Raw genomic sequence first — 26,498 nt, forward strand, 5'->3', positions numbered from 1 at the left:
TTTGGTCTTGGCCATAGTGGAGTTTGGAGTGTGACTGTTTGAGGTTGTGGACAGGTGTCTTTTATACTGATAACAAGTTCAAACAGGTGCCATTAATACAGGTAACGAGTGGAGGACAGAGGAGCCTCTTAAAAGAAGAAGTTACAGGTCTGTGAGTGCCAGAAATCTTGCTTGTTTGTAGGTGACCAAATACTTATTTTCCACCATAATTTGCAGATAAATTCATAAAAAATCCTACAATGTGATTTTCTGGACTTTTTTTTCTAATTTTGTCTGTCATAGTTGAAGTGTACCTATTATGAAAATTACAGGCCTCTCATCTTTTTAAGTGGGAGAACTTGCACAATTGGTGGCTGACTAAATACTTTTTTGCCCCACTGTATATATAATAGTTTTAAATGTTATGATTATTTATTTGTGTTGTTCCAAATGTCTGAATAAAAATGACAGTGCAGAAGTGTGTTTTTGGGGCGGTAGGGGGGGGGGGGTTGACCAGGGAGCCATACAAGCTAGAACCGCCACTGACCTTAACACAAGATGTTCGGACATCTTGGAGTAACGGTTAAAACCCTCCACAGACTAAGCCCCATCTGAACCGGTGTTCATATCAAGGATCATCAAATCAAATTTTATTTGTCACATACACATGGTTAGCAGATGTTAATGCGAGTGTAGCGAAATGCTTGTGCTTCTAGTTCCGACAATGCAGTAATAACCAACGAGTAATCTAACCTAACAATTCCACAACTACTACCGTATACACACACAAGTGTAAAGGGATAAACAATATGTACATAAAGATATATGAATGACTGATGGTACAGAATGGCATAGGCAAGATGCAGTAGATGGTATCGAGTACAGTACATACCCTACATTACTCATCTCATATGTATGTAAACAAAGTGGCATAGTTTAAAGTGGCTTGTGATACATGTATTACATAAAGGTGCAGTAGATGATAGAGTACAGTATATACACATACATATGAGATGAGTAATGTAGGGTATGTAAACATTATATTAAGTGGCATTGTTTAAAGTGGCTAGTGATACATTTTTTTACATCAATTTCCATTATTAAAGTGGCTGGAGTTGAGTCAGTATGTTGGTGGTGGCTGTTTAACAGTCTGATGGCCTTGAGATAGAAGCTATTTTTCAGTCTCTCGGTCCCTGCTTTGATGCACCTGTACTGGCCTCTTCTTCTGGATGATAATGGGGTGATCAGGCAGTGGCTCGGGTGGTTGTTGTCCTAGATTATCTTTATGGCCTTCCTGTGACATCGGGTGGTGTAGGTGTCCTGGAGGGCAGGTAGTTTGCCCCCGCTGATGCGTTGTGCAGACCTCACTACCCTCTGGAGAGCCTTGCGGAGCAGTTGCCGTACCAGGCGGTGATACAGCCCGACAGGATGCTCTCGATTGTGCATCTGTAGAGGTTTGTGAGTGCTTTTGGTGACAAGCCAAACTTCTTCAGCCTCCTGAAGAGGCTGAAGCTGCTGCTGCGCCTTCTTCACCACGCTGTCTGTGTGGGTGGACCAATTCAGTTTGTCCGTGATGTGTATGCCGAGGAACTTAAAACTTACTACCCTCTCCACTACTGTCCCATCGATGTGGACATGGGGGTGCTCCCTCTGCTGTTTCCTGAAATCCACAATCATCTCCTTTGTTTGTTGACGTTGAGTGTGAGGTTATTTTCCTGACACCACACTCCGAGGGCCATCACCTCCTCCCTGTAGGCCGTCTCGTCGTTGCTGGTAATCAAGCCTACCACTGTAGTATTGTCCGCAAACTTGATGATTGAGTCGGAGGCGTGCATGGCCACGCAGTCGTGGGTGAACAGGGAGTACAGGAGAGGGCTCAGAACGCACCCTTGTGGGGCCCCAGTGTTGAGGATCAGCGGGGTGGAGATGTTGTTACCTACCCTCACCACCTGGGGGCGGCCTGTCAGAAAGTCCAGTACCCAGTTGCACAGGGTGGGGTCGAGACCCAGGGTTTGACGAGTTTGGAGGGTACTATGGTGTTAAATGCTGAGCTGTAGTTGATGAACAGCATTCTCACATAGGTATTTCTCTTGTCCAGATAGGTTAGGGCAGGGTGGTTCCGATTGCGTCGTCTGTGGACCTATTGGGGCGGTAAGCAAATTGGAGTGGGTCTAGGGTGTCAGGTCAGGTGGAGGTGATATGGTCCTTGACTAGTCTCTCAAAGCACTTCATGATGACGGAAGTGAGTGCTACGGGGCGGTAGTCGTTTAGCTCAGTTACCTTAGCTTTCTTGGAAACAGGAACAATGGTGGCCATCTTGAAGCATGTGGGAACAGCAGACTGGGATAAGGATTGATTGAATATGTCCGTAAACACACCAGCCAACTGGTCTGCGCATGCTCTGAGGACATGGCTGGGGATGCCATCTGGGCCTGCAGCCTTGCGAGGGTTAACACGTTAAAATGTTTGCAGTGAAGGAGAGCCCGCAGGTTTTGGTAGCGGGTCGTGTCAGTTACACTGTATTGTCCTCAAAGCGAGCAAAAAAAGTTATTTAGTCTGTCTGGGAGCAAGTCATCCTGGTCCGCGACGGGGCTGGTTTTCTTTATGTAATCTGTGATTGACTGTAGACCCTGCCACATACCTCTTGTGTCTGAGCCGTTGAATTGCGACTATACTTTGTCTCTACACTGACGCTTAGCTTGTTTGATTGCCTTGCTACCCTGTTTGTAATCGGTCATGTTTCCGGTCTCCTTGTCCTGGTTAAAAGCAGTGGTTCGCGCTTTCAGTTTCGCGCGAATGCTGCCATCAATCCACGGTTTCTGTTTTGGGAATGTTTTAATCGTTGCTGTGGGTATAACATCGCCGATGCACTTTCTAATGAACTCGCTCACCGAATCAGCGTATTCGTCAATGTTGTTGTTGGATGCGAACATATCACAATCCACGTGATCGAAGCAGTCTTGAAGCGTGGAATCAGATTGGTCGGACCAGCGTTGAACAGACCTGAGCGCGGGAGCTTCTTGTAGCTATTTGAGTTAGAAATATATACAATAATTATTTTATGAAACAAGTGTCTGACCTAGATCTGCGATATAAACTCAGCAACAACAACAAAAAACGTCCTCACTGTCAACTGCGTTTATTTTCAGCAAACTTAACGTGTAAATATTTGTATGAACATAACAAGGTTCAACAACTGAGACATAAACTGAACAAATTCCACAGACATGTGACAAACAGAAATGTAATGTGTCCCTGAACAAAGGGGGGGTTCAAAATCAAAAGTAACCATCAGTATCTGGTGTGGCCACCAGCTGCATTAAGTACAGTGCATCTCCTCACGGACTGCACCAGATTTGCCAGTTCTTGCTGTGAGATGTTACCCCCCTCTTCCACCAAGGCACCTGCAAGTTCCCAGACATTTCTGGGGCGAATGGCCCTAGCCCTCACCCTCCGATCCAACAGGTCCCAGACGTGCTCAATGGGATTGAGATCCGGGCTCTTCGCTGGCCATGGCAGAACACTGACATTCCTGTCCTGCAGGAATTCGCACACAGAACGAGCAGTATGGCTGGTGGCATTGCAATGCTGGAGGTTCATGTCAGGATGAGCCTGCAGGAAGGGTACCACATGAGGGAGGATGATGTCTTCCCTGTAATGCACAGTGTTGAGATTGCCTGCAATGACAACAAGCTCAGTCAGATGATGCTGTGACACACTGCCCCAGACCATGACGGATCCTCCACCTCCAAATCGATCCCGCTCCACAGTACAGGCCTCGGTGTAACGCTCATTCCTTCAAAGACTAACGCGAATCCGACCATCATCCTTGGTGAGACATACCCGCGACTCGTCAGTGAAGAGCACTTTTTGCCAGTCCTGTCTGGTCCAGCGACGGTGGGTTTGTGCCCTTAGGCGACATTGTTGCCTGTGATGTCTGGTGAGGACCTGCCTTACAACAGGCCTACAAGCCCTCAGTCCAGCCTCTCTCAGCCTATTGCTGACAGTCTGAGCACTGATGGAGGGATTGTGCGTTCCTGGTGTGACTCGGGCAGTTGTTGTTGCCATCCTGTACCTATCCTGTGCAGGTGTTGTTACACGTGGTCTGCCACTGCGAAGACGATCAGCTGTCCGTCCTGTCTCCCTGTAAGTTTTCATAACTGTGACCTTAATTACCTGTAAGCTGTTAGTGTCTTAACGACCGTTCCACAGGTGCATGTTCATTAATTGTTTATGGTTCATTGAACAAGCATGTGAAAGAGTGTATAAACCCTTTACAATGAAGATTTGTGAAGTCCTTTGGATTTTTACAAATTATCTTTGAAAGACAGGGTCCTGAAAAAGGGACGTTTCTTTTTTTGCTGAGTTTGTAAGAAAGATCAGGAAACATTAGTTTGTTTTATTTACAAGTATTTAACCCGTTATTTTGGCACTAAACTGTCTCCATATGTACCGTGCAGTCGGAAAGTATTCAGACCTTCACTTTTTCAAAATGTTACATTACAGCCTTATTCTAAAATGTATCAAATTGTTTCCCCCCCATCATCAATCTACACACAATACTCTATAATGACAAAGCAAATAACTGGTTTAGATTTTTTTTTTCAAATGTAAAGTAAATTAACTGAATTATAACATTTGCATAACTACTCAGACCCTCTAGCCAGTACTTTCTTGAAGCATCTTTTGCAGCTCTGTCAAGTTGGATGGGGAGCGTCACTGCACTGCTATTTTCAGGTCTCTCCAGAGATGTTCGATTGGGTTCTGGCTGGGCCACTCAAGGACATTCAGAGACTTGTCCCGAAGCCACTCCTGCATTGTCTTGGCTGTGTGCTTAGGGTTGTTGACCTGTTGTAAGGTGAACCTTCACCCCAGTCTGAAGTCCTGAGCATTCTGAAGTCCTGAGCATTCTCAAGTATCTCTCGGTACTTTGCTCAGTTCATCTTTCCCTCAATCCTGACTAGTCTCCCAGTCCCTGCCGCTGAAAAACATCCAAACAGCATGATGATGCCAGGTGATGAGAGGTGCCTGGTTCTCCAGACATGAACCTTGGCATTCAGGCCAGAGTTCAAACTTGGTTTCATCAGACCAGAGAATCTTGTTTCTCATGGTCTGAGTGTCCTTTAGGTGCCTTTTGGCAAACACCAAGCAAGCTGTCATGTGCCTTTTACTGAGGAGTGGCTTCCGTCTGGCCACTCTACCATAAAAGGCCTGATTGGTGGAGTGCTGCAGACATGGGAGAACCTTCCAGAAGGACAACCATCTCCACAGAGGAACTCTGGAGCTCTGTCAGAGTGCCATCAGGTTGTTAGTCACCTCCATGACCAAGGCCTTTCTCCCCCGATAGCTCAGTTTGCCCTGGGCAGCCAGTTCTAGAATCAGCTCAGTTCTAGAATAAGGCTGTAACGTAACAAAACATGGAAAAAGTGAAGTGGTCTAAATACTTTCTGAATTCACTGTACTTCCATTCAGTTTTTCAACTTGTACCGGGGGACTTTCAGACCTGCATGTGAGGCCTGTGGGCATCAGAGAAAAACGTGTTCGTGAGAGTCTCACCTTTCCACAGAGGGGTCATACCAGGTTGTAAATCAAACTGTTTCGGACACTCCAGACTGAAGTTGGCAGATCGGCTGTACCGACTTCAGACGAGTCCCAAGACGCTTGTGGGGGTCGTAGAGCAAAACGGAGAACACCAGCGTGTTCACTTTTTTCCTTAGAGGGTCATAATAGTCAATGGTAGATGATTTTGTGAGAAGACCACATTTTGGGATGTCTCATGGTCTGACAATCGCCGCTCTAGCCCTGGCACCTTTCACTGCAGACTCAGAAGTGCGACATCAGTGGATGTGGTGCAAAAAACACATCTGTAACTTAAACTGACAGATTTTTATGTGGATTTTTTTACTCGGGTTCGAGTCCCGGTCAGGGCTTCCTCCCGAATTCACTACAATAAACACACCAACTCAGACCATTGGTTAACAATAAAATCATTAATTATTTTTCTAGTCAAATTCTATTCCCCTAAAAGTTGCTGAATATCTGTATACATTATACTGAGAAAGGCAGGTGATCCATTCAGAGACCCAGGTCAGGCCTGGTTGTGTTAGAACCTCTCCCCAGGTTTCAGCAGGGCTGCCTGGTTGGCTCGCTGGCCTGGGTGATGTGTTCATAATTAAGACATAATGAAGGAAAGAAACTTTGGAGATCCTGTTAACGCTTTAGATCTCCCTGGCCTCATCCTAATTTGATAAGCAGACAAACGCATGCAACTCAAATCTTAGCATAAATTTCCCATTGAGATCAACGGTCGATTTAAATGTGAAGTAGTTTCATTTGCGCGTTTCTCGAATTTGGATTCAGTCTTTAAATTACTCAGAACCAGAGGGGCCATTGTCACATCAACAACAATCAACATAATGCCCAGTTTCACATCGCCCCCAAATCGGCTTTAGGGGTGCAATGCAATCTGCCATGATCTACCTAAGAGTGATCTGGCTCTTTGCTTTCCCTACTATTATATAACCCAGAAACAGGACACAGTAGAGGGAGGATAGAGGGATGGTGGACGAAAGATGGAGGGTGTAGGATGGAGGGAAGATGGGAAGAGAGCCCTCTGCCTGCCCTGCCGTCCTCCCTCTGATGCCCCTGGCTGTCACGATACAATGCTCAACATAGATGGGCAGTAACGGGCCGTTGCTCGCACTATGCCAGGAGGACTTTGCAGAGAGGCAGAAAGAGAGAGAGGCACATGACTCAGCCCTATTTGAACTGGAAGCGACCCAAACAGCATCAAGGGTGAGCAAGGTCATGCTCTCAGGTCTCTCTCTGATTTTCTCTGTCCATCTCTTGATACTAAGTATGGATGGATAACTACACAGCCACAGTCTGTCTACTAATGTATTCTCACATGTCCATCTGATTGGGTCAAAGTGTCACATGATTCTTAGAACAATTTCCTCATAGGTCTCCCGAGTGGCGCAGCAGTCTAAGGCACTGCATATCAGTGCTTGAGGCATCACTACAGACACCCTGGTTCAATTCCAGGTAATATCACAGCACAATTGGCCCAGCATCGCCCGGGTTTGGCCAGTGAGGCAGTCACCGTAAATAAGAATTTGTTCTTAACTGGCATGCCTTGTTAAATAAATAAAAATACAAAAAATCTTAATAATTAAAATAAATTAATAGGAGCAAGAATTTGTCAGATTGAACCATAATGCTAGACAGTAGGGGTTCTGTCCTGGTGTATTTCACCCAACTAAACTAGACATTTTGAATAGAATGACTTTATTTAACCAACGGCATCATCTGTGCAAAGACTGGAGAAAACATCAACAGCGATTACTATGAAATGCTCTTTGAGTTTCAGGGTATGTTATGGTTACGATGTGATGTGCATGTTGTGTGTGCAATTTATCTGCGACGTGCCCACCTCTGAGTTCTCTATAACTAGCCGGTTCAACCAACCAGATGACCATTTGTGCCCTATAGAACACAGTGAGTCATAACAAACTGAAGCAGGCTTTAACCCAAAGGTGATTCATACATGATTCATGTTTTATGTGGGCCACCCCTAGCCTACTGTAGCACTGGGACAAACCAACTAGTCAGTCAGCACAGCAGGGACATCCATACAGTCTATTTCTAGATCAACCATTCAGGTTACATTACTCAAGCAACACAACCAGGCATTTCACAGATAAAGAATATTGAAATATACCAAGCATTGATTACCCTGAAATAAGAACTCCTCCCTCGGCAACTGGGTCCAAGACATCCTGACTGGCCGACCCCAGATGGTGAGGGTAGGCAACAACACCTCCACCACGTTGATCCTCAACACCGGGGCCCCCACAGGGGTGTGTGCTCAGCCCCCTGTTCACCCATGACTGTGGCTACGCACGACTCCAGCACAATCATCAAGTTTGCTGACGTCACAACAGTGGTAGGTCTGATTACAAACAACAACAACAACGAGACAACCTACAGGGACAACGTTAGCGCCCTGCTGGAGTGGTGACAGGAAAATAACCTCTCAACGTCAAAAAACAAAACAAAAAAAGGAGCTGATCGTACACTACAGGAAAAAGAAGAGGGAGGAACCCCTCATCCATGGGGCAACAGTGGAGAGAGTCAAAAGATTCAAGTTCCTTGGTGTGCACATCAATGAGGACCTGAATTGATCCCACCACACAGACATCGGGGTGAAGAAAGTGCAACAGCACCTCAAACCACAGGCGGCTGAAGAAATTTGGCATGGCCTCTAAGACCCTCACAAACTTCTACAGATGCACTATTGAGAGCATTATGTTGGGCTACATCACCGCATGGTACGGCAACTGCACCACTCTCAACCGCAAGGTTCTCCAGAGGGTGGTGCAGTCAGCCCAATGCGTCACTGGGGGCACGCTGCCCTCCATTTACAGCACTCGGTATCAAAGGAAGGCCAAGAATCTCATTAAAAGGACCTCAGCCACCCGAGCCACACTCTGTTCACTCTGCTACCATCTAGTAGAGACGGTACAAGTGCATCAGAGCCGGGACCAGGAGACTGTGAAGCAGCTTCTATCACTTGGCCATCAGACTGTTGAACAGCACATCACTAGCCAGCTACCTGCCCAGTACTCATCCCTGCACCTTGAGACTAATGCCCCATATATATACACAGTTATTGAATGCTAGTCACTTCCTATTCTGTTTATATACTGTTGTTTACACAATGTGTATGCATATACTGTATTCTGGACATAGCTCATCCTAATATACCTACTGCTGTACATACCATTTTCAAAAGTATATACTGTCTATACACACCAGTTATTTATATTCTAGATTCTCACTCTAATATATCTACTTTGGATTGTTATTTCAGTTTTTTGGAATTCTACTGCACTGTTGGAGCTAGTAACTTAAGCATTTCGATGCACCTGATATAACACCTGCAGATGTGTACTCAACCCATAAACGTTGATTTGAATACTGAAATATACCAAGCACAGATTCTACTGAATTTCTGAAATATACCAAGTATTGATACTACCGAAAAACGGACATGTACCAAGCATTGATTCTACTGAAATACTGATATATACAAAGCATTGATTCTACTGAAGAAAAAAACATGTAATAACGGGTAGACCACGGGTCTGGAACATAACCATAGATGAAGATACAATAGAGAAGTTGGTAGCCTATATTCTGTGTACTCCCTTACCACATAGACTGGCCTGTTGTTGCAGGTGGGTGACAGTTGTTCTAGGTATGGGGCAGCTCCTCGTACTGTGTAAGTAATGGTGAGTCACTTTCACAGTGAAGGCCAATGCAACACAACACGAACTGGACTCAAGTCAATATGCCATGATAAATCAACCGCCCAGGCTGGTAAACTCGTATAAACAATGGATGACAACGTCGGGTCGGTCATAGGGTATACAGTATAAATGTGTAAAGAAAGACAGTGGCGCAATATTTGTCCCCATAAAGGTTGAATTACGCACGAGATAACGTTTATGTTATGAGCGTCACATCAACAACCAACGGTTTATGTGTTTGTCATTAGCCTACCTTCTTTTTGGTGTTGCAGTGGCAGCACACGGTCCACAGGTATTTAAGGGTCCTCCAAAGGAGAATGATGAAGAGACCCCCGAAAAACGTCACCATAGAGGAGGCGAGGAATGCCCACCACATGCGTTGGCCATTATTGTCGCAGGGCACGTCTGGCGAGAAGGGGATGATCACGTCCATCTTGGATATAGAGATCGAGGAGTCCTGATTTTTATTATGATAGATATTTCTACTCATCATAGAGTTGCCGCTTCCATGGAGAACGGTGGCATCCGGCTCAGCTAGCATCTAGGAGCCTTGGAGAGCCTGTGCCAGCGTCCCCAGCCCCACTCACCAGCCATATTGCTTGAAACAAAAATACCCCCCTTCGCGTTCTATATTATTGTCACCCGCACTTAACTGTTTATTGCAATCTAGTTCAGATTTCCGCTACAGTGGAAAACGCCGCACGCACAAACTGGAGCGAAATAGCGGGTCGGTGTCCATTCGCGAGAAGCATTTAAATCCGCAGTAATGATGAACGTTGAGCGTTTTTCATTTGTAGGGGTTTTCCAAGTCTTTCAGGACAAATGCCATGGCAAAGATGGTCTCATCTAGCAGGCATCGAGGCTGCCAATGTTTCAGATTATGATAGGCGCAGCGACATTAAACCAAGGCTGTTTTCTTCAACCACCTTCTGTCCGGTCTCTCAAGCCGTCTTCCGTCCAGTGATTCCGTCGATTAACCGCGGACAATCGATTTCACTTTTCTAAACGTCAATTTAATTGATAGCCTATATGGTTTTCGAATGGCTGAATATATTTCAAGTCCCCAAACGGTTGCCACGATGCGAAAACACAAAATACATAATCTAACGGTGTTTCCACTAAATTCAGCAAACAATGATAAGCTCTCGGGTAAATGTAGTCTTCCGCCACTGTTCCTCTGCTCCCGCTCAGGCTGATTGCGCCTGTCAGATCCGCTCGCTCCAGAGAACGGTAGAGAGATGAACAGGTAGGAGGGGCGGGGCGTTGCTCTAATAATAAAGATGGGCATAAAGAGCGCAGTAATACGGCTGAGCGCGGATATTTATACGAAGTGCCAAGCAGCCCCTTGTCTCAGTCAGTACTTAGGCAACAGCCTACATTGCGTTCTTTCCGTGTAATATAGTTGTGTTTAAAATGACGCATGTCTCTGAGCTGCATATGTGACTGTCGTGCTGCGCTCTGCCTCTGTTCATTTGAGCAGCAGCCCACTATAACTCTCCTACTGTGATGCAACAGCAGCTTCGGCGTGAAATGCCAAGGCTTCCATTTTAAAACCATTATTAGCTTGGCCACAGATGATTCCATCGAGCGCCTGGAACACAGCAGTTGTCCCCATTTTTATTCTCAGAACTGAATCCGATAGGAATTCCCTTGCCACACAGCCACTGACACTATGATGAAGATGTTCTCTTATTCTCTGCGATCTGTAAATGACATTAGCTTATTTTCATCTGCATTTGAAGAAGGCTCCTTCAATCATTCACCAACAACAGGTGTTTCCATTGCCAAAGACCTTATTCTGCCCCCAGTCAATTAGTCTTTAGATTCTGAAGACAATTAGACACAGGATAAGACAGGAACCCGGTGCATGAATAGCCTATGGAAGGACATGGCTGTGTCCCAGGACAGGATGTCACAGAGGGCATGGGAATCCACAGCTGGGACTGGAACCAGACATGTCAACATTCCAGGGCAAGTGCACTAGGCCTACCATGTGTCATAAAGGTCCAGACCTCTTGTCTTGTCAGAGGTCATAGTGTGCTACACTGTTTTAACACCTCCCTTATTATCTCTGTCCTTTGATGAGTTTTCACCAGGTTATTCACTAACTACACTGTTAAACTGGTCTCAGATCAGTGTTGATGAAACCAAGGATACGCATATCAAATATATCTCACTAAATCAACAGGGAGATGTGTAGCCTACTTGTTAAGGTGATAGCTAAGCCAACAAAATTACTATATCCATGTTATATTACTGGTTAATCACGTAATTAATGAATCTACTCGTTCACCCATCCCACCATTCCATAATTTATTCATCCCTCCTCTCATTCATTCCTTCTTTCATTCATTTGTTAATTCATTCATTCATACACTCCATGTTTTTCTTGGCGTCTGAGAGTATGTTGGTCTTAGTTAGGGTGGTCGTTACTAGGACACAGGATCTCCTGGTCAGACCATTTATATTTAGAATGTAAACATACATCCAGTTTAACTGAGGTGTAAAGAAGATATACTGTGGAGTCAGTGGGAGCTATATGCTGCTGATTTATAGTGTTAGGAAGATTATTCCCTCAACCGAAATAGCTGTCATAACCAAATCTGCACTCTGGTGGATGGGCTTTGAAAGGCGAGCCTATTGGAGGAATATAGCTTTGATGTATGTCTTTATAAGCAGTTTGATTTCATTGTAAATGGAGACAAAATGCCACAAGTTAGTGTTAATGATCTTCTGTAGTGTAGTGACACTAAGGAGGAAGGGGTAAAGGGTTGTACTGCTGAAAGTAGAAACCCTTTCACTTGCCACATCTTTACTGAACTTTTGTCTCTTTAAAGACATTGAATCTTTGTCAAATCAAATTCCATATCAATTAATGAAATGTTAAACCTCTTTTATTTTTGATTCAGTGTTTTGTACTGTTATACTTGAAATGAGCCCAACGTGTCTTGCCGAACTATACTAATCAGTATTGATGTTACAGATGTATACATGGGTTTATTTAGTGCTTTAAATGATATACTGATGTTACACTCGATAGTAACCTATGAGAGGTTATGAATGCAACCTCTGCTGTTCTCTCTCAGTATAGTACTGCTTGAAGACATGCTAGTTGTCCTCCTGCTGGACATTTAAAGAACTGCAAGATTAAGTCAATATAGCGTCAACACATCATGAATCACTATTCCAACAAGACAAGGGAAACCCACTCTGATCAAAGCATTGTTGATTTGCTGGTATATGTTGACTTTTTTACTGCACCTGGATTTTATGATGGTCTGGTCTGCATTTATTTCACATTCTCTTATTTTGGAAAAAAAATTATATTACAAATGTTGATGAAATTCGCCTTATCGGAACAGTGACTCATATGCTGCAGTAGGTGTCCTCCTTACACGCTAAGGCAGGTTTCATACATCAGTAGGTGTCCTCCTTACACGCTAAGGCAGGTTTCATACATCTATAAATAACAAATATTGAAATAAATGTAGATCAAAGAAATACAACGCTCCAAGCGGCACTCTGAAGGGCCTCCCTCTGGTGGGCTGAGGAGTGTGTGTGTATAGTCCCCATCAGAGACCTAGTTTGGCCCAACATGAGAGGAAGCAACCAGTTGTATGCAAATCAACCAAGCTTTGGTCAGTTTGGTATTTTATTAGGATCCCCATTAGCTGTTGCAGAAGCTACTCTTCCTGGGGTCCACACAAAACATAATACAGAACATCAATAGACAAGAACAGCTCAAGAACAGAACTACATGCATTTTAAAAGAAAGGCACATGTAGCCTACATATCAATCTATACACACAAACTATCTAGGTCAAGTAAGGGAGAGGCGTTGTGCCGCGAGGTGTTGCTTTATCCGTTTTTTGAAACCAGGTTTGCTGTTTATTTGAGCAATATGAGATGGAAGGAAGTTCCATGCAATAAGGGTCTATATAATACTGTACGTTTTCTTGAATTTGTTCTGGATTCGGGGACTGTGAAAAGATCCCTGGTGGCATGTCTGGTGGGATAAGTGTGTGTGTCAGAGCTGTGTGTAAGTTGACTATGCAAACAGTTTGGGATTTTCAACACATTGTTTTTTATAAAAAGAAGAAGTGTGCAGTCAGTCTCTCCTCAACTCTTAGCCAAGAGAGACTGGAATGTATAGTTTTATATCAACCCTCTGATTACAATTAAGAGCTAAATGTGCCACTCTGTTCTGGACCAGCCTCAGCTTAACTAGGTCTTTCCTTGCAGCACTGAACCACACGACTGGACAATAATCAAGATTAGACCAAACTAGAGCCTATAGAACTTGCTTTTTGGAGTGTGGTGTCAAAAAAAGGTTCCAAGTAGCCAAAGGCCCATGTAAGCCATTCATGGGTAATCTACTAGATAATATGGATAGTAGTATAAATCCCCTGGCACAGTTCCTGCAGCCGGACAACTTTCTCACGGTTTCTGTTAGGAAATGCTGTAGGAACGCTCAACCCGTGTCGCTCATTCAGCCGACAGAAACTTTCAACCAGTTTTCGCCATTAAGCAGCGGGTCGGAGTCAGAGGCCGAGTCTTCTCTGGTCTCTACTCCTCCCGTTACGGGGTCGGAGACGCCGAAGCTTCCCACCATTAGCTCTGACAAATTGAAAACTCTAGTCATTGGCGACTCCATTACCCGCAGTATTAGACTTAAAACGAATCATCCAGCGATCATATACTGTTTACCGGGGGGCAGGGCTACTGACGTTAAGGCTAATCTGAAGATGGTGCTGGCTCAAGCTAAAACTGGCGAGTGTAAAGAGTATAGAGATATTGTTATCCACGTCGGCACCAACGATGTTAGGATGAAACAGTCAGAGATCACCAAGCGCAACATAGCTTCTGCGTGTAAATCAGCTAGAAAGATGTGTCGGCATCGAGTAATTGTCTCTGGCCCCCTCCCAGTTAGGGGGAGTGATAAGCTCTACAGCAGTCTCACAACTCAATCGCTGGTTGAAAACTGTTTTCTGCCCCTCCCAAATGATAGAATTTGTAGATAATTGGCCCTCTTTCTGGGACTCACCCACAAACAGGACCAAGCCTGACCTGCTGAGGAGTGACGGACTCCAACCTAGCTGGAGGGGTGCTCTCATTTTATCTACCAACATAGACAGGGCTCTAACTCCTCTAGCTCCACAATGAAATAGGGTGCAGGCCAGGCAGCAGGCTGTTAGCCAGCCTGCCAGCATAGTGGAGTCTGCCACTAGCACAGTCAGTGTAGTCAGCTCAGCTATCACCATTGAGACCGTGTCTGTGCCTCGACCTAGGTTGGGCAAAACTAAACATGGCGGTGTTCGCCTTAGCAATCTCACTAGGATAAAGACCACCTCCATTCCTGTCATTATTGAAAGAGATCATGATACCTCACATCTCAAAATAGGGCTACTTAATGTTAGATCCCTTACTTCAAAGGCAATTATAGTCAATGAACTAATCACTGATCATAATCTTGATGTGATTGGCCTGACTGAAACATGGCTTAAGCCTGATGAATTTACTGTGTTAAATGAGGCCTCACCTCCTGGCTACACTAGTGACCATATCCCCCGTGCATCCCGCAAAGGCGGAGGTATTGCTAACATTTACGATAGCAAATTTCAATTTACAAAAAAAAATAATGCAGTTTTCGTCTTTTGAGCTTCTAGTCATGAAATCTATGCAGCCTACTCAATCACTTTTTATAGCTACTGTTTACAGGCCTCCTGGGCCATATACAGCGTTCCTCACTGAGTTCCCTGAATTCCTATCGGACCTTGTAGTCATAGCAGATAATATTCTAATCTTTGGTGACTTTAATATTCACATGGAAATGTCCACAGACCCACTCCAAAAGGCTTTCGGAGCCATCATCGACTCAGTGGGTTTTGTCCAACATGTCTCTGGACCCACTCACTGTCACAGTCATACGCTGGACCTAGTTTTGTCCCATGGAATAAATGTTGTGGATCTTAATGTTTTTCCTCATAATCCTGGACTATCGGACCACCATTTTATTACGTTTGCAATTGCAACAAATAATCTGCTCAGACCCCAACCAAGGAACATCAAAAGTCGTGCTATAAATTCACAGACAACACAAAGATTCCTTGATGTCCTTCCAGATTCCCTCTGTCTACCCAAGGACGCCAGAGGACAAAAATCAGTTAACCACCTAACTGAAGAACCAATTTAACCTTGCGCAATACCCTAGATGCAGTTGCACCCCTAAAAACTAAAAACATTTCTCATAAGAAGCATGTGTTTCAGACATAAGGAAGTGGATGGCTGCAAACTTTCTACTTTTAAACTCAGACAAAACAGAGATGCTTGTTCTAGGTCCCAAGAAACAAAGAGATCTTCTGTTGAATCTGACAATTAATCTTAATGGTTGTACAGTCGTCTCAAATAAAACTGTGAAGGACCTCGGCATTACTCTGGACCCTGATCTCTCTTTTGAAAAACATATCAAGACCATTTCAAGGACAGCTTTTTTCCATCTACGTAACATTGCAAAAATCAGAAACTTTCTGTCCAAAAATGATGCAGAAAAATTAATCCATGCTTTTGTCACTTCTAGGTTAGACTACTGCAATGCTCTACTTTCCGACTACCCGGATAAAGCACTAAATAAACTTCAGTTAGTGCTAAATACGGCTGCTAGAATCCTGACTAGAACCCAAAAATTTGATCATATTACTCCAGTGCTAGCCTCTCTACACTGGCTTCCTGTCAAAGCAAGGGCTGATTTCAAGGTTTTACTGCTAACCTACAAAGCATTACATGGGCTTGCTCCTACCTATCTCTGATTTGGTCCTGCCGTACATACCTACACGTACGCTACGGTCACAAGACGCAGGCCTCCTCATTGTCCCTAGAATTTCTAAGCAAACAGCTGGAGGCAGGGCTTTCTCCTATAGAGCTCCATTTTTATGGAACGGTCTGCCTACCCATGTCAGAGACGCAAACTCGGTCTCAACCTTTAAGTCTTTACTGAAGACTCATCTCTTCAGTGGGTCATATGATTGAGTGTAGTCTGGCCCAGGAGTGTGAAGGTGAGCGGAAAGGCTCTGGAGCAACGAACCGCCCTTGCTGTCTCTGCCTGGCCGGTTCCCCTCTTTCCACTGGGATTCTCTGCCTCTAACCCTATTACAGGGGCTGAGTCACTGGCTTACTGGGGCTCTCTCATGCCGTCCCTGGAGGGGGTGCGTCACCTGAGTGGGTTGATTCACTGATGTGGTCATCCTGTCTGGGTTGGCGCCCCCCCGGGTTGTGCCGTGGCGGAGGTCTTTGTGGGCTATACTCAGCCTTGTCTCAGGATGGTAAGTTGGTGGTTGAAGATATCCCTCTAGTGGTGTGGGGGCTGTGCTTTGGCAAAGTGGGTGGGGTTATATCCTTCCTGTTTGGCCCTGTCCGGGGGTGTCCTCGGTTGGGGCCACAGTGTCTCCTGACCCCTCCTGTTTCAGCCTCCAGTATTTATGCTGCAGTAGTTTATGTGTCGGGGGGCTAGGGTCAGTTTGTTATATCTGGAGTACTTCTCCTGTCCTATTCGGTGTCCTGTGTGAATCTAAGTGTGCGTTCTCTAATTCTCTCCTCTCTTTCTTTCTCTCTCTCGGAGGACCTGAGCCCTAGGACCATGCCCCAGGACTACCTGACATGATGACTCCTTGCTGTCCCCAATCCACCTGGCCGTGCTGCTGCTCCAGTTTCAACTGACCTGAGCCCTAGGACCATGCCCCAGGACTACCTGACATGATGACTCCTTGCTGTCCCCAGTCCACCTGACCGTGCTGCTGCTCCAGTTTCAACTGTTCTGCCTTATTATTATTCGACCATGCTGGCCATTTATGAACATCTTGGCCATGTTCTGTTATAATCTCCACCCAGCACAGCCAAAAGAGGACTCGCCACCCCACATAGCCTGGTTCCTCTCTAGGTTTCTTCCTGAGTTTTTCCTATCCACCGTGCTTCTACACCTGCATTGCTTGCTGTTTGGGGTTTTAGGCTGGGTTTCTGTACAGCACTTTGAGATATCAGCTGATGTACGAAGGGCTATATAAATACATTTGATTTGGAACCATCATCATATAATGGATTCCAGTGTCATTCTTTAAGCAATTTTTATTGAGATCTAATGTAGCTAGTGGGTAATATCATATCTACACAAATCATCTGTAGGCAATAATATTTAACAGGATCCAATGCAGTGTCCATAACATATGATAAATGGTCTACTAATTATCAGACTACAGGCGCTGTATGACTAGAGGGCCCAGAGTTTTTCATAGCCCAGTCACTTGCTTAGGGAAAACTCCTGTCCCTAAATAGTAAATTGTCCGTAGTGTTCAGTGTGTTTATTAGTGGACAGGCCATAGGATCCTGGACTGATCATGTACCAGGAAAGCATGTGTATGTCACGGCTGGCCAGCTGTCGTGGCAAGGTGCCAGCTGAGGAGTCAGTTCCTGTAGGGCCCAGAGAGATGAGGAAGGGTAGAGCCACCCGGCTTAGCCCTGGGACATATTAATTTGGGCATTTTGCACATTTTGCAACAGAAAACAATAACAATCTTTTGTTATTGGACAAGTTCAGCTGGTCCTGTTTGTGTCATCTTCCGTTTAGTGCCTAATGAATATGACCCAGTGTGGACCAGTGAAGAGATGAAGGGTTCACCATCAGCCAGGTGATAATCCTACAGGCCATTTCGAAAGGGTGGGACTGGAAGTCATCAGTTACGTCCCCAAATGGCACCCTATTTCCTATAAAGTGCACTACTTTTGGAGAGAGCCTTATGGGCCCTGGTCAAAAGTAGTGCACTATAAAGGGAATCGGGTGCCATTTTGGATGCAACCATCATGATGGAAGACCTCAATCATGGGGTGCTGAAAACTTAACCGGATAGAAAGATGAAAATACAAATATACATTACCTCTCACCATGGCAACGTGGTTGGAGGGAATGTTAAGCTGAGAAAGGCTGCGGCTTGGGCCAGGGCTGACAACAACAAAGATCACTGGCCGTAAGACGTGAGTTTTCTCAAGTTAAGATGAGCTGTCAGCAGCTGTCTTGAAACAGACACCACAGAAGGCAGGCATAAGCAGCCTAACCTTTTCTAAAACAGGCAAGACAGGAGGAGACTTGGAAGACAAGGTGGTACAGAATACACATCGGGAACTTTGTCATTCTTCCTCCTTAAAGTCATGTCTCAACCCTGTAGTTGTAAAATGTTACCCTACCTCCTTTACCTCACCCATACATTTTTATGATATGTTACATCCTTGTCAGTGAGCATTTCTCCTTTAAGATAATCCATCCACCTGACAAGTGTGGTATATCAAGAAGCTGATTAAGTCGGTCTGTAATAAATCCCTTTTGTGAAAAAAAGTCTACCAGTCCCTGAAAAACATCCCCACAGCATGATGCTACCACCACCATGCTTCACCGTAGGGATGGTGCCAGGTTTCCTCCAGACGTGACACTTGGCATTCAGGCCAAAGAGTTCAATCTTGGTTTCATCAGACCTTTTGGCCTGCATGGTGTCATCACCAGGCAGTAAATTAGACCAATAAGAATGACTTTCAAACAGCTAATTTTCAGTTTTCCCCTCCCCACTCAGACAACTCCTGAAATTCTAGCTTGAGCAATTGCTCTTAGCTAAGAAGCCATTTTGGTTTATTTTTTAATTGAAAACAATCACAGTATGGTACTTCACTGTTACCAAGAAAATATTTTATATTGAGATAAAAACAGCTGCATTGGACCTTTAAACAGTCTAAATTCTAATTTTCCTAGCACTGAATGAAAAAAGGTTGCTAACTAACTCATTCAAGGACAGGGAGAGAGTGAAAGAGACGAATAACTGGGGACTCAGACTTGCCGAGATAATCAGCGATCAAGTCAGGGAGATCTCCCCTGGTGGGTGTATCCTTCAAACAGTATGCATGATGGCAGTTTGGTTGTTAGCCAATATCAAAGCTTGCTTGCAAGAGCTGGGGTCTCCTAATTGACTGTTGTGCAGTCACATTGCTGAAATCTTTATAAATTTGTGAAATGTTGAACATTGGTTTCTAGCTCTAGTTGCCAAACGTTAAGTCGCTGTGTCTCATGTCTTCTTCTATTGAAAATGACTGGTTGCTGATAGTCTCACCATTGTCGCCAAGTGTGAATCCCCACTAAAGAGTCTGGCACAGAAGCCATGTCGTCGTGATAAAGAAAAAGACTTTTATTCTCATGTTAATGTCTCAACATTTGATACAAATCATTATTTTTAATAAAGAAAACCGCAATCAGAATAGTACCTGGCAGCTAGTCGTTCCTCCTAAAAATAAAACCATGTTACGTGGCATTCCTCTTCTAATTTTAAACCATCTCAATCTACTCAGAAAATGGGTTACATTACAATTTTACTTACTATGCCTAATCATATAGCCCAATAGTCAAACTTCATGTCCGATTTTCATTTGATAAACTGTGCAAGAAATCCCTTTTTCATCGAGAATGCAACTAAGGAGGAGCAATCTGTCAGTTTTCTAATCAAGGTTAAAGAATAAAAAGGCCATCAATGAAATGTAAGGAACTGACGCGATACATTTAAAATGTGAATTAGTTACAGTAAAAATGATAATATAGTACCTATTTATAAAGTCTACTGGGAAACAGCTATTTGTTTTAAGGTCCACAGAATAACAAGTGCAAAACAGAAGTAAAAAGATAAAACTGACGTACTGGATTTTGGCACATTAGGATACAGGAGAATGGGGTTCAAGGATGACAGAAGAATGAGGGACAATAGCAATATTTTTGTGCCTCTTGGATAAAAAAAATAAAGAAATTAAATAATGAAAAACCTAACATTTCAACGGATTTAAGGAAGAGAAAAAAAGTATTTTCTTTAAGAAAGATTTTCCCCTGCACATTTGCTCCATGGTGTCTTTCTGGTTTGTGAGTACATTTAAAAAGTGACTTGACAACAAACCACAAAACAAGACGAAAATAAAACCGTTAAAAAAACATGCTAATACCTGCTAAGACATGACTTAACTGTTTGAACTTCCCTAGGCCTGAGACCTAGTCAAAATACATCTAATATAAGATCTCAGATGCATCTGCATACTGTACATACAGGTACTCAAGTGCCTGTGAGTTTGTATGTATACTCCTACACACATATATTTGTTATATTCTATAGCGTCTTTAAATATGTGACCAAGAGATAGCATGTGATAGAGACACAGTGGTCTGTCTAGCACTGGAGTGCATTCTGAGGTGGTCGCCCTCACAACCTTACCATTGTCATATGCTCTGTACTGCCCCGCCCCAAAACAAGCCCGAGCATTGCAGATCTATAGCGTTTACGCTCTATAGTGTTTATTTGTAGATCTTTAGTGTTAACACTTAACATTGTAAGTGGATCTATAGTGATAACACTATGGTGTTTGCAGATTTAGTGTTAACACTATGGTGTTTACAGATCTGAAGGTACCAGATAGGTGTAAACAACATGGTGATGGCTCCACCTAGCCTTCCAATGGGCAGTGGGGAGGTTCTACCTCCATATTGCTTCTACTTATCCTGTTCCATTAGATCTGAATGGGTAAGGGCTGGGGGTCTGTTTTTGGACCAAGTCTACGACAGAAGGCACTTCTGATAGGCCTGTAAACTGTCCACTCACATACAGTGACCATAGAAACATAACGAGTAGAACAGACACCATTCGCTACTGCCATGTCTGATTTTCATGGCTTTTTCTTTCTTATAGAAACACAATTGAATTGATTGATACACTGTTGCACACATGGTGCACATAGAAGTTTGGTCTGAAGCCAGAATTGATTGACCGATCCAAAAATCGACTTTCGGATTACATTTTCTTTTTTTACAGATAAGAAATGTCGCTTGGAGAGCTTTATATCTGTTCTGCAGGTTTAGTTTCTATGGCGTCAACTTCAAAACATCAAAATCCATGTTTCAATCCAACCAACAAAGTCATTCGTTCATCAATAATATAACTATCACTCGTACACACAAACTCTCATACACACACGCAGACATTATTCTTCCACATTATTAGTTGTCAGTCATTGAACGTGGTGTGTAAAACAGGTTGATGTCATTTGGTACACAGGTTTGTTTGGGGCCGATTCTGGGTCAGGGTTCTTTACTTCATCTGGGGGGGGTGTAATGCACATTCAAGCAGAACATTTAACACCAATACTCAAGACTCGTTTAAAAAAAAACTGTAAACAGATGCATACAACGCAACATTACAAAAACACAACCATAAAACCCTTAAGGAAGACCGAATTAACTTTAACATCAACTGTCAGTGCTACCAACCTGCTCCAGAATACACAGAAAAATAAGAGGTACGAATCAACATCATAATAAAACTATATAACAAAAATATCACTAGTTTACATGTGTAATAGCTCACTGTAGTGTACCTATTGGTATAGTGTGGAAGGTTTTTTAGTGTTTGTTGTGAGTGGAGATGAGGCGCAGTGACGCAGGGTGCAGTGGTGGCCTCCACCCCCTAGGAGCAGCCAAGGGGAGTCCACAGGACCTTACTCTGTTCCTGATCAACTATTGTCATGATCTGAGTGCAAATGTAGGGAAGAGTGCCGCCCTGGACAATACCTGTAAAGATACAGCAGACAAACGGTTAATAAGGTAGGAAGATGCCACACATAAAAAGAAAAGCTGCACACTTAAGCTGTCTTCATCAGGGAAGATGCCACACAGCCACATATGCAGACACTCATCTACCCACATACACACACGGGCATAACCAAAGGCAAACACACAGACAGACAACACAGTACAGTGCAATATGCCAACCTGTAAAGAATTTGCTATACTCCTGCTCAATCTTCTGTGCGACCTCAAACTGCTCCTTGGAATGTTTTTGAGAGACCTTGTCCCGCAGATACACTGGATCCTTCTGTTCCCTGAGGAGAGGAAACCAGCACAAAGTATTAGGACACAGGCTCGCTACTAACACACAGACAAACCTCTTCTCCCAGAAGTTGGCAGAGTACAAGAGGAAAGGAAGCCTGTTTAGAGTATTAAAACACAGCCTCTGGGCATGACATTTGTGGTAATTAGCCATTTAAATTATTTACTAAAGTGTTACGATGATTAATTTAGCTCACAGTATCATTTCCAATCATTTAAGTAAGACCAATGCCACTTTTTTTATTTAGATAAATGATCAATGGAATCTTCAGATGTTTGACATACTAATAGGGTGTGATTAGCTAACAATGTTCTTTAATATAGACCATTCCCCTGATAATAGTTTGCCACTGGAGAATGCTCAAGGTCCTTATATACAGTTGAAGTCGTAAGTTTACATACACTTAGGTTGGAGTCTTTAAAACTCGATTTTCAAACACTGCACAAATTTCTTGTTAAACTATAGTTTTAGCAAGTCGGTTAGGACATCTACTTTGTGCATGACAAGTCATTTTTCCAACAATTGTTTACAGACAGAATATTTCACTTATAATTCATTGTATCACAATTCCAATGGGTCAGAAGTCTACATACACTAAGTTGACTGTGCCTTTAAGCAGCTTGGGAAAATTCCAGAAAATGATTTCATGGATTTAGAAGTTTTTATAGGCTAATTGACATCCTTTTAGTCAATTGGAGGTGTACCTGTGGATGTATTTCAAGGCCTACCTTCAAACTCAGTGCTTCTTTGCTTGACATCATGGGGAAATAAAAATAAATCAGCCAAGACCTCAGACAAAAAAATTGTAGACCTCCACAAGTCTGGTTCATCCTTGGGAGCAATTTCCAAATGCCTGAAGGTACCACGTTCATCTGTACAAACAATAGTACGCAAGTATAAACACCATGGAACCACACAGCCGTCATACCGCTCAGGAAGGAGACGCGTTCTGTCTCCTAGAAATGAACGTACTTTGGTGTGAAAAGTGCAAGTCAATCCCAGAACAATAGCAAAGGACCTTGTGAAGATGCTGGAGGAAACAGGTAGAAAAGTATCTACATCCACAGTAAAACAAGTCCTATATCGACATAACCTGAAAGGCCACTCAGCAAGGAAGAAGCCACTGTTCCAAAACCTCCACAAAAAAGCAAGACTACGGTTTGCAACTGCACATGGGGACAAAGCTCGTACTTTTTGGAGAAATGTCAGGTCTGATGAAACAAAAATAGAACTGTTTGGCCATAATGACCATGGTTATGTTTGGAGGAAAAACTTGCAAGCCGAAGAACACCATCCCAACCGTGAAGCACGGGGTTGGCTGCATCATGTTGTGGGGGTGCTTTGCTCTAGGAGGGATTGGTGCACTTCACAAAATAGATGGCATCATGAGGAGGAAAAGTATGTGGATGTATTGAAGCAACATCTCAAGACATCAGTCAGGAAGCTAAAGCTTGGTCGCAAATGAGTCTTCCAAATGGACAATGACCCCAAGCATACTTCCAAAGTTGTGGCAAAATGGCTTAAGGACAACAAAGTCAAGATATTGGAGCGGCCATCACAAAGCCCTGACCTCATCCTATAGAAAAGTTGTGGGCAGAACGGAAAAAGCATGTGTGAGCATACAAACCTGACTCAGTTACACCAGCTCTGTCAGGAGGAATGGGCCAAAATTCACCCAACTTATTGTGGGAAGCTTTTGGAAGGCTACCTGTAACATTTGACCCAAGTTAAACATTTTAAAGGCAATACTACCAAACACTAATTGAGTATGTAAACTTCTGACCCAGTGAGGGAATGTGATGAAAGAAATAAAAGCTGAAATAAATCACTACTATTATTCTGACATTTCACATTCTTAAAATAAAGTGGGGATCCTAACTGACCTAAGACAGGGACTTTCTACTAGGATCAAATGTCAGGAATTGTGAAAAACTGAGTTTAAAGGTATCTGGCTAAATTCCGACTTCAACTGTATCTTTGTAATGATAAAACTTAGGGCCACATACTATACAGTATATGTACAAATACTAATAATAATAAAAAAGTACCCCTATTTTCATAGCCTTTGTATTTATTGATCTATACAATATTTGTATATATATTTTCTAAATAATAGACTGATCTCTCTAAGTCCCCAAAACATGGCACTACAACTCAACTCACTACTGGGACAAGCCTATTAGTGCTGAGTGATTAATGGTACCATGGTATAGAGGATATCTATCCAATCTCTTCATTACTGACCGGTCAAGAAGTAGAGTAAGTTATCAAAGAACATTGAGATACAGCCAGGAGATTTCTGTGTGTGTGTGTGTGTGTGGGGGGGGGGGGGGGGGTTGTCGAGAAGAAAAGGAGCCTGGGGATTATAACGCTATTATACTGTAGCACTATTTAAAACTAAACACCCTTACATCCCATTCATTTCTCCAATGAGTTACTGACCCATGGGAACATCCCACACACAAAAGCTTTCTGTGAACTCAACCACCAAGTAGAAATGGAGAAAACACACTAAAGATCACATTTAAAAGATCTAGAATGTTTTAACACTAAAGGTCTTTGAAGATGATGGGTTTGGCTGGCTTCTTACTTTATCTGCTTGGAGTTTTTGTAGCGGATGAAGATGACGATTGGGTAAATGTGGACGCTGTGCAGCCTCTCAATGGCATGGGGTGCGATGTCTAGCAGACAGTGACAGTCCTGGGAGAGGAGGACATCTTAGATCAGTTCTGTTTAAGGTACAACAAGCAACATGATCATACTACATTCAGAATGGATCACACGAAAGAGACTTCACTTCCGGTACCACAGAACGTTGTTAATTGTGATAATCCAAAAACCCAAGGAATTCTTTTGAGGTGGCATAAAATCTGCTATTAATTGACCACATCTTTAAAATGCTACATTTATAAATTGACCCACCTTTCACAAATTCTGAAATATCAAAGGGGAACACTTGTATCTGACAAAAGAGAAGAGGATGTAACGAAGAAGGAATGTTTATCTAGGATCAGGTCCCCCAGTTCATATAATCTTATTCACTATTATCTTAAAAAAGGTCAAACTTATCCTAGACCAGCCCTGACGCTGTACCTTCTCTGTTATCTCCTTGATGGAGGCCACGGTGGTCACGTCAAAATGGCCACTCCTGCGTTTGTAGTCGATGAAGAGGCAGTCTTTGACGCCACGCTCTATAGCCTGCTGGGACGCCTTCATCACCTCTGAGGAAACCACACACGTCAGAACCACAGAACACCAGGATCATATTCATTAGGCACCAAACAGCAGAAAACAGACTGAAACAGGGAGGGACTACCTCAACTTCTCCAATAAGAAATTCTCATTTCCATTGCAAAAATGTCTATACACACACACACACACTACTCCATAATGACAAAGTGAAAACATATTTATAGAAATGTTTGCACATTTATTGAAAATGGAATACAGAGAGCCTCCCTAACGGTGTAGTGGTCTCAGGCACTGCAGCGCAAAGCTTGAGGTGTCACTATAAACCCGGGTTAGATCCCAGGCTGTCACAACTGGCCGTGACCGGGAGTATCATAGGGCGGCGCACAATTGGCCCAGTCGAAGCGCCCATCCACTACAAGACCATGGTACAAAAAAGATTTTCGTAAACTAACACTCGCACTTGAATTGACTTTGCTGATAGCTACTTTGAGGAAAAATGTACTTACTATGACTAAGAAATGTGGTTTTCCCACCCAGCTATCTTAAGATGAATACACTAACTAAGTTCCTCTGGATAAGAGCATCTGCTAAATGATTACATTTTCTTATTTTCTAATTATTTTAAGACAAAGGGTGGCTTTTGGAGTCCAAGCAAGACAATGTCTGTCAGAAATGGCAGCCTATCCCCAGGGCCCGGTCAAAAGTAGTGCACTATATAGGGAATAGGGTGCCATTTGGAACATAATCTCTAGGACTTGAGCTCAGTCAGCAAGTTGGGGTAGGCCTATTTTGTAGATACTTGTGTACGCTGTTGTAATGTATTATTAGAACTGTTGTACTTTACTCACCCAGGACACATCTGCAAAACTTCCCGGGGGACTCTTTGACCAGCATGTCCTTGACGGGGTCTGAGAGAGGACCGAGGATCAGAACCGGCCTGGGAGACACACACTCTACCTTCTGGACCCGCTGGTACGCCATGCTCACACAGTCTGAGAGGGAGTGAGACACACATTACCATGGTCAAACACACACAAATGCCCAATACCAAAATCAAATTAGTTGC

General features: G+C 43.5%; 2 protein-coding genes across 16 annotated transcripts in view; both read right to left on the minus strand.

Moving 5' to 3' along the window:
• LOC139382040 (potassium large conductance calcium-activated channel, subfamily M, alpha member 1a) overlaps positions 1-10,601 on the minus strand; it is a 288,548-nt gene extending 277,947 nt beyond the window's left edge. For 3 of the 9 annotated variants that reach the window (XM_071125988.1, XM_071125986.1, XM_071125982.1), the window contains exon 1: positions 9,544-10,600. In XM_071125988.1, coding sequence (XP_070982089.1) covers positions 9,544-9,831 — 288 coding nt within the window. In that variant the 5' untranslated portion in view covers positions 9,832-10,600. Of the gene's footprint in view, positions 1-9,543 lie in introns of all 9 variants that reach the window. The other 6 variants (XM_071125985.1, XM_071125984.1, XM_071125981.1 and 3 more) reach the window with 3 other exon arrangements.
• Positions 10,602-19,483: 8,882 nt separating this feature from the next.
• Positions 19,484-26,498, minus strand: part of LOC139381150 (discs, large homolog 5a (Drosophila)) — a 61,537-nt gene continuing 54,522 nt past the window's right edge. For 6 of the 7 annotated variants that reach the window (XM_071124501.1, XM_071124498.1, XM_071124500.1 and 3 more), the window contains 5 exons: positions 26,281-26,424; positions 25,334-25,461; positions 24,831-24,940; positions 22,123-22,232; positions 19,484-21,921 (listed from right to left, as the gene is read on the minus strand). In XM_071124501.1, the coding sequence (XP_070980602.1) occupies positions 21,818-21,921; positions 22,123-22,232; positions 24,831-24,940; positions 25,334-25,461; positions 26,281-26,424 (596 nt within the window). In that variant the 3' untranslated portion in view covers positions 19,484-21,817. Of the gene's footprint in view, positions 21,922-22,122; positions 22,233-22,968; positions 23,113-24,830; positions 24,941-25,333; positions 25,462-26,280; positions 26,425-26,498 lie in introns of all 7 variants that reach the window. The other variant, XR_011628526.1, reaches the window with a different exon arrangement.

Source organism: Oncorhynchus clarkii, chromosome 23, assembly GCF_045791955.1.
Source record: "Oncorhynchus clarkii lewisi isolate Uvic-CL-2024 chromosome 23, UVic_Ocla_1.0, whole genome shotgun sequence".
NCBI classification, from domain to species: Eukaryota; Metazoa; Chordata; class Actinopteri; order Salmoniformes; family Salmonidae; genus Oncorhynchus; species Oncorhynchus clarkii.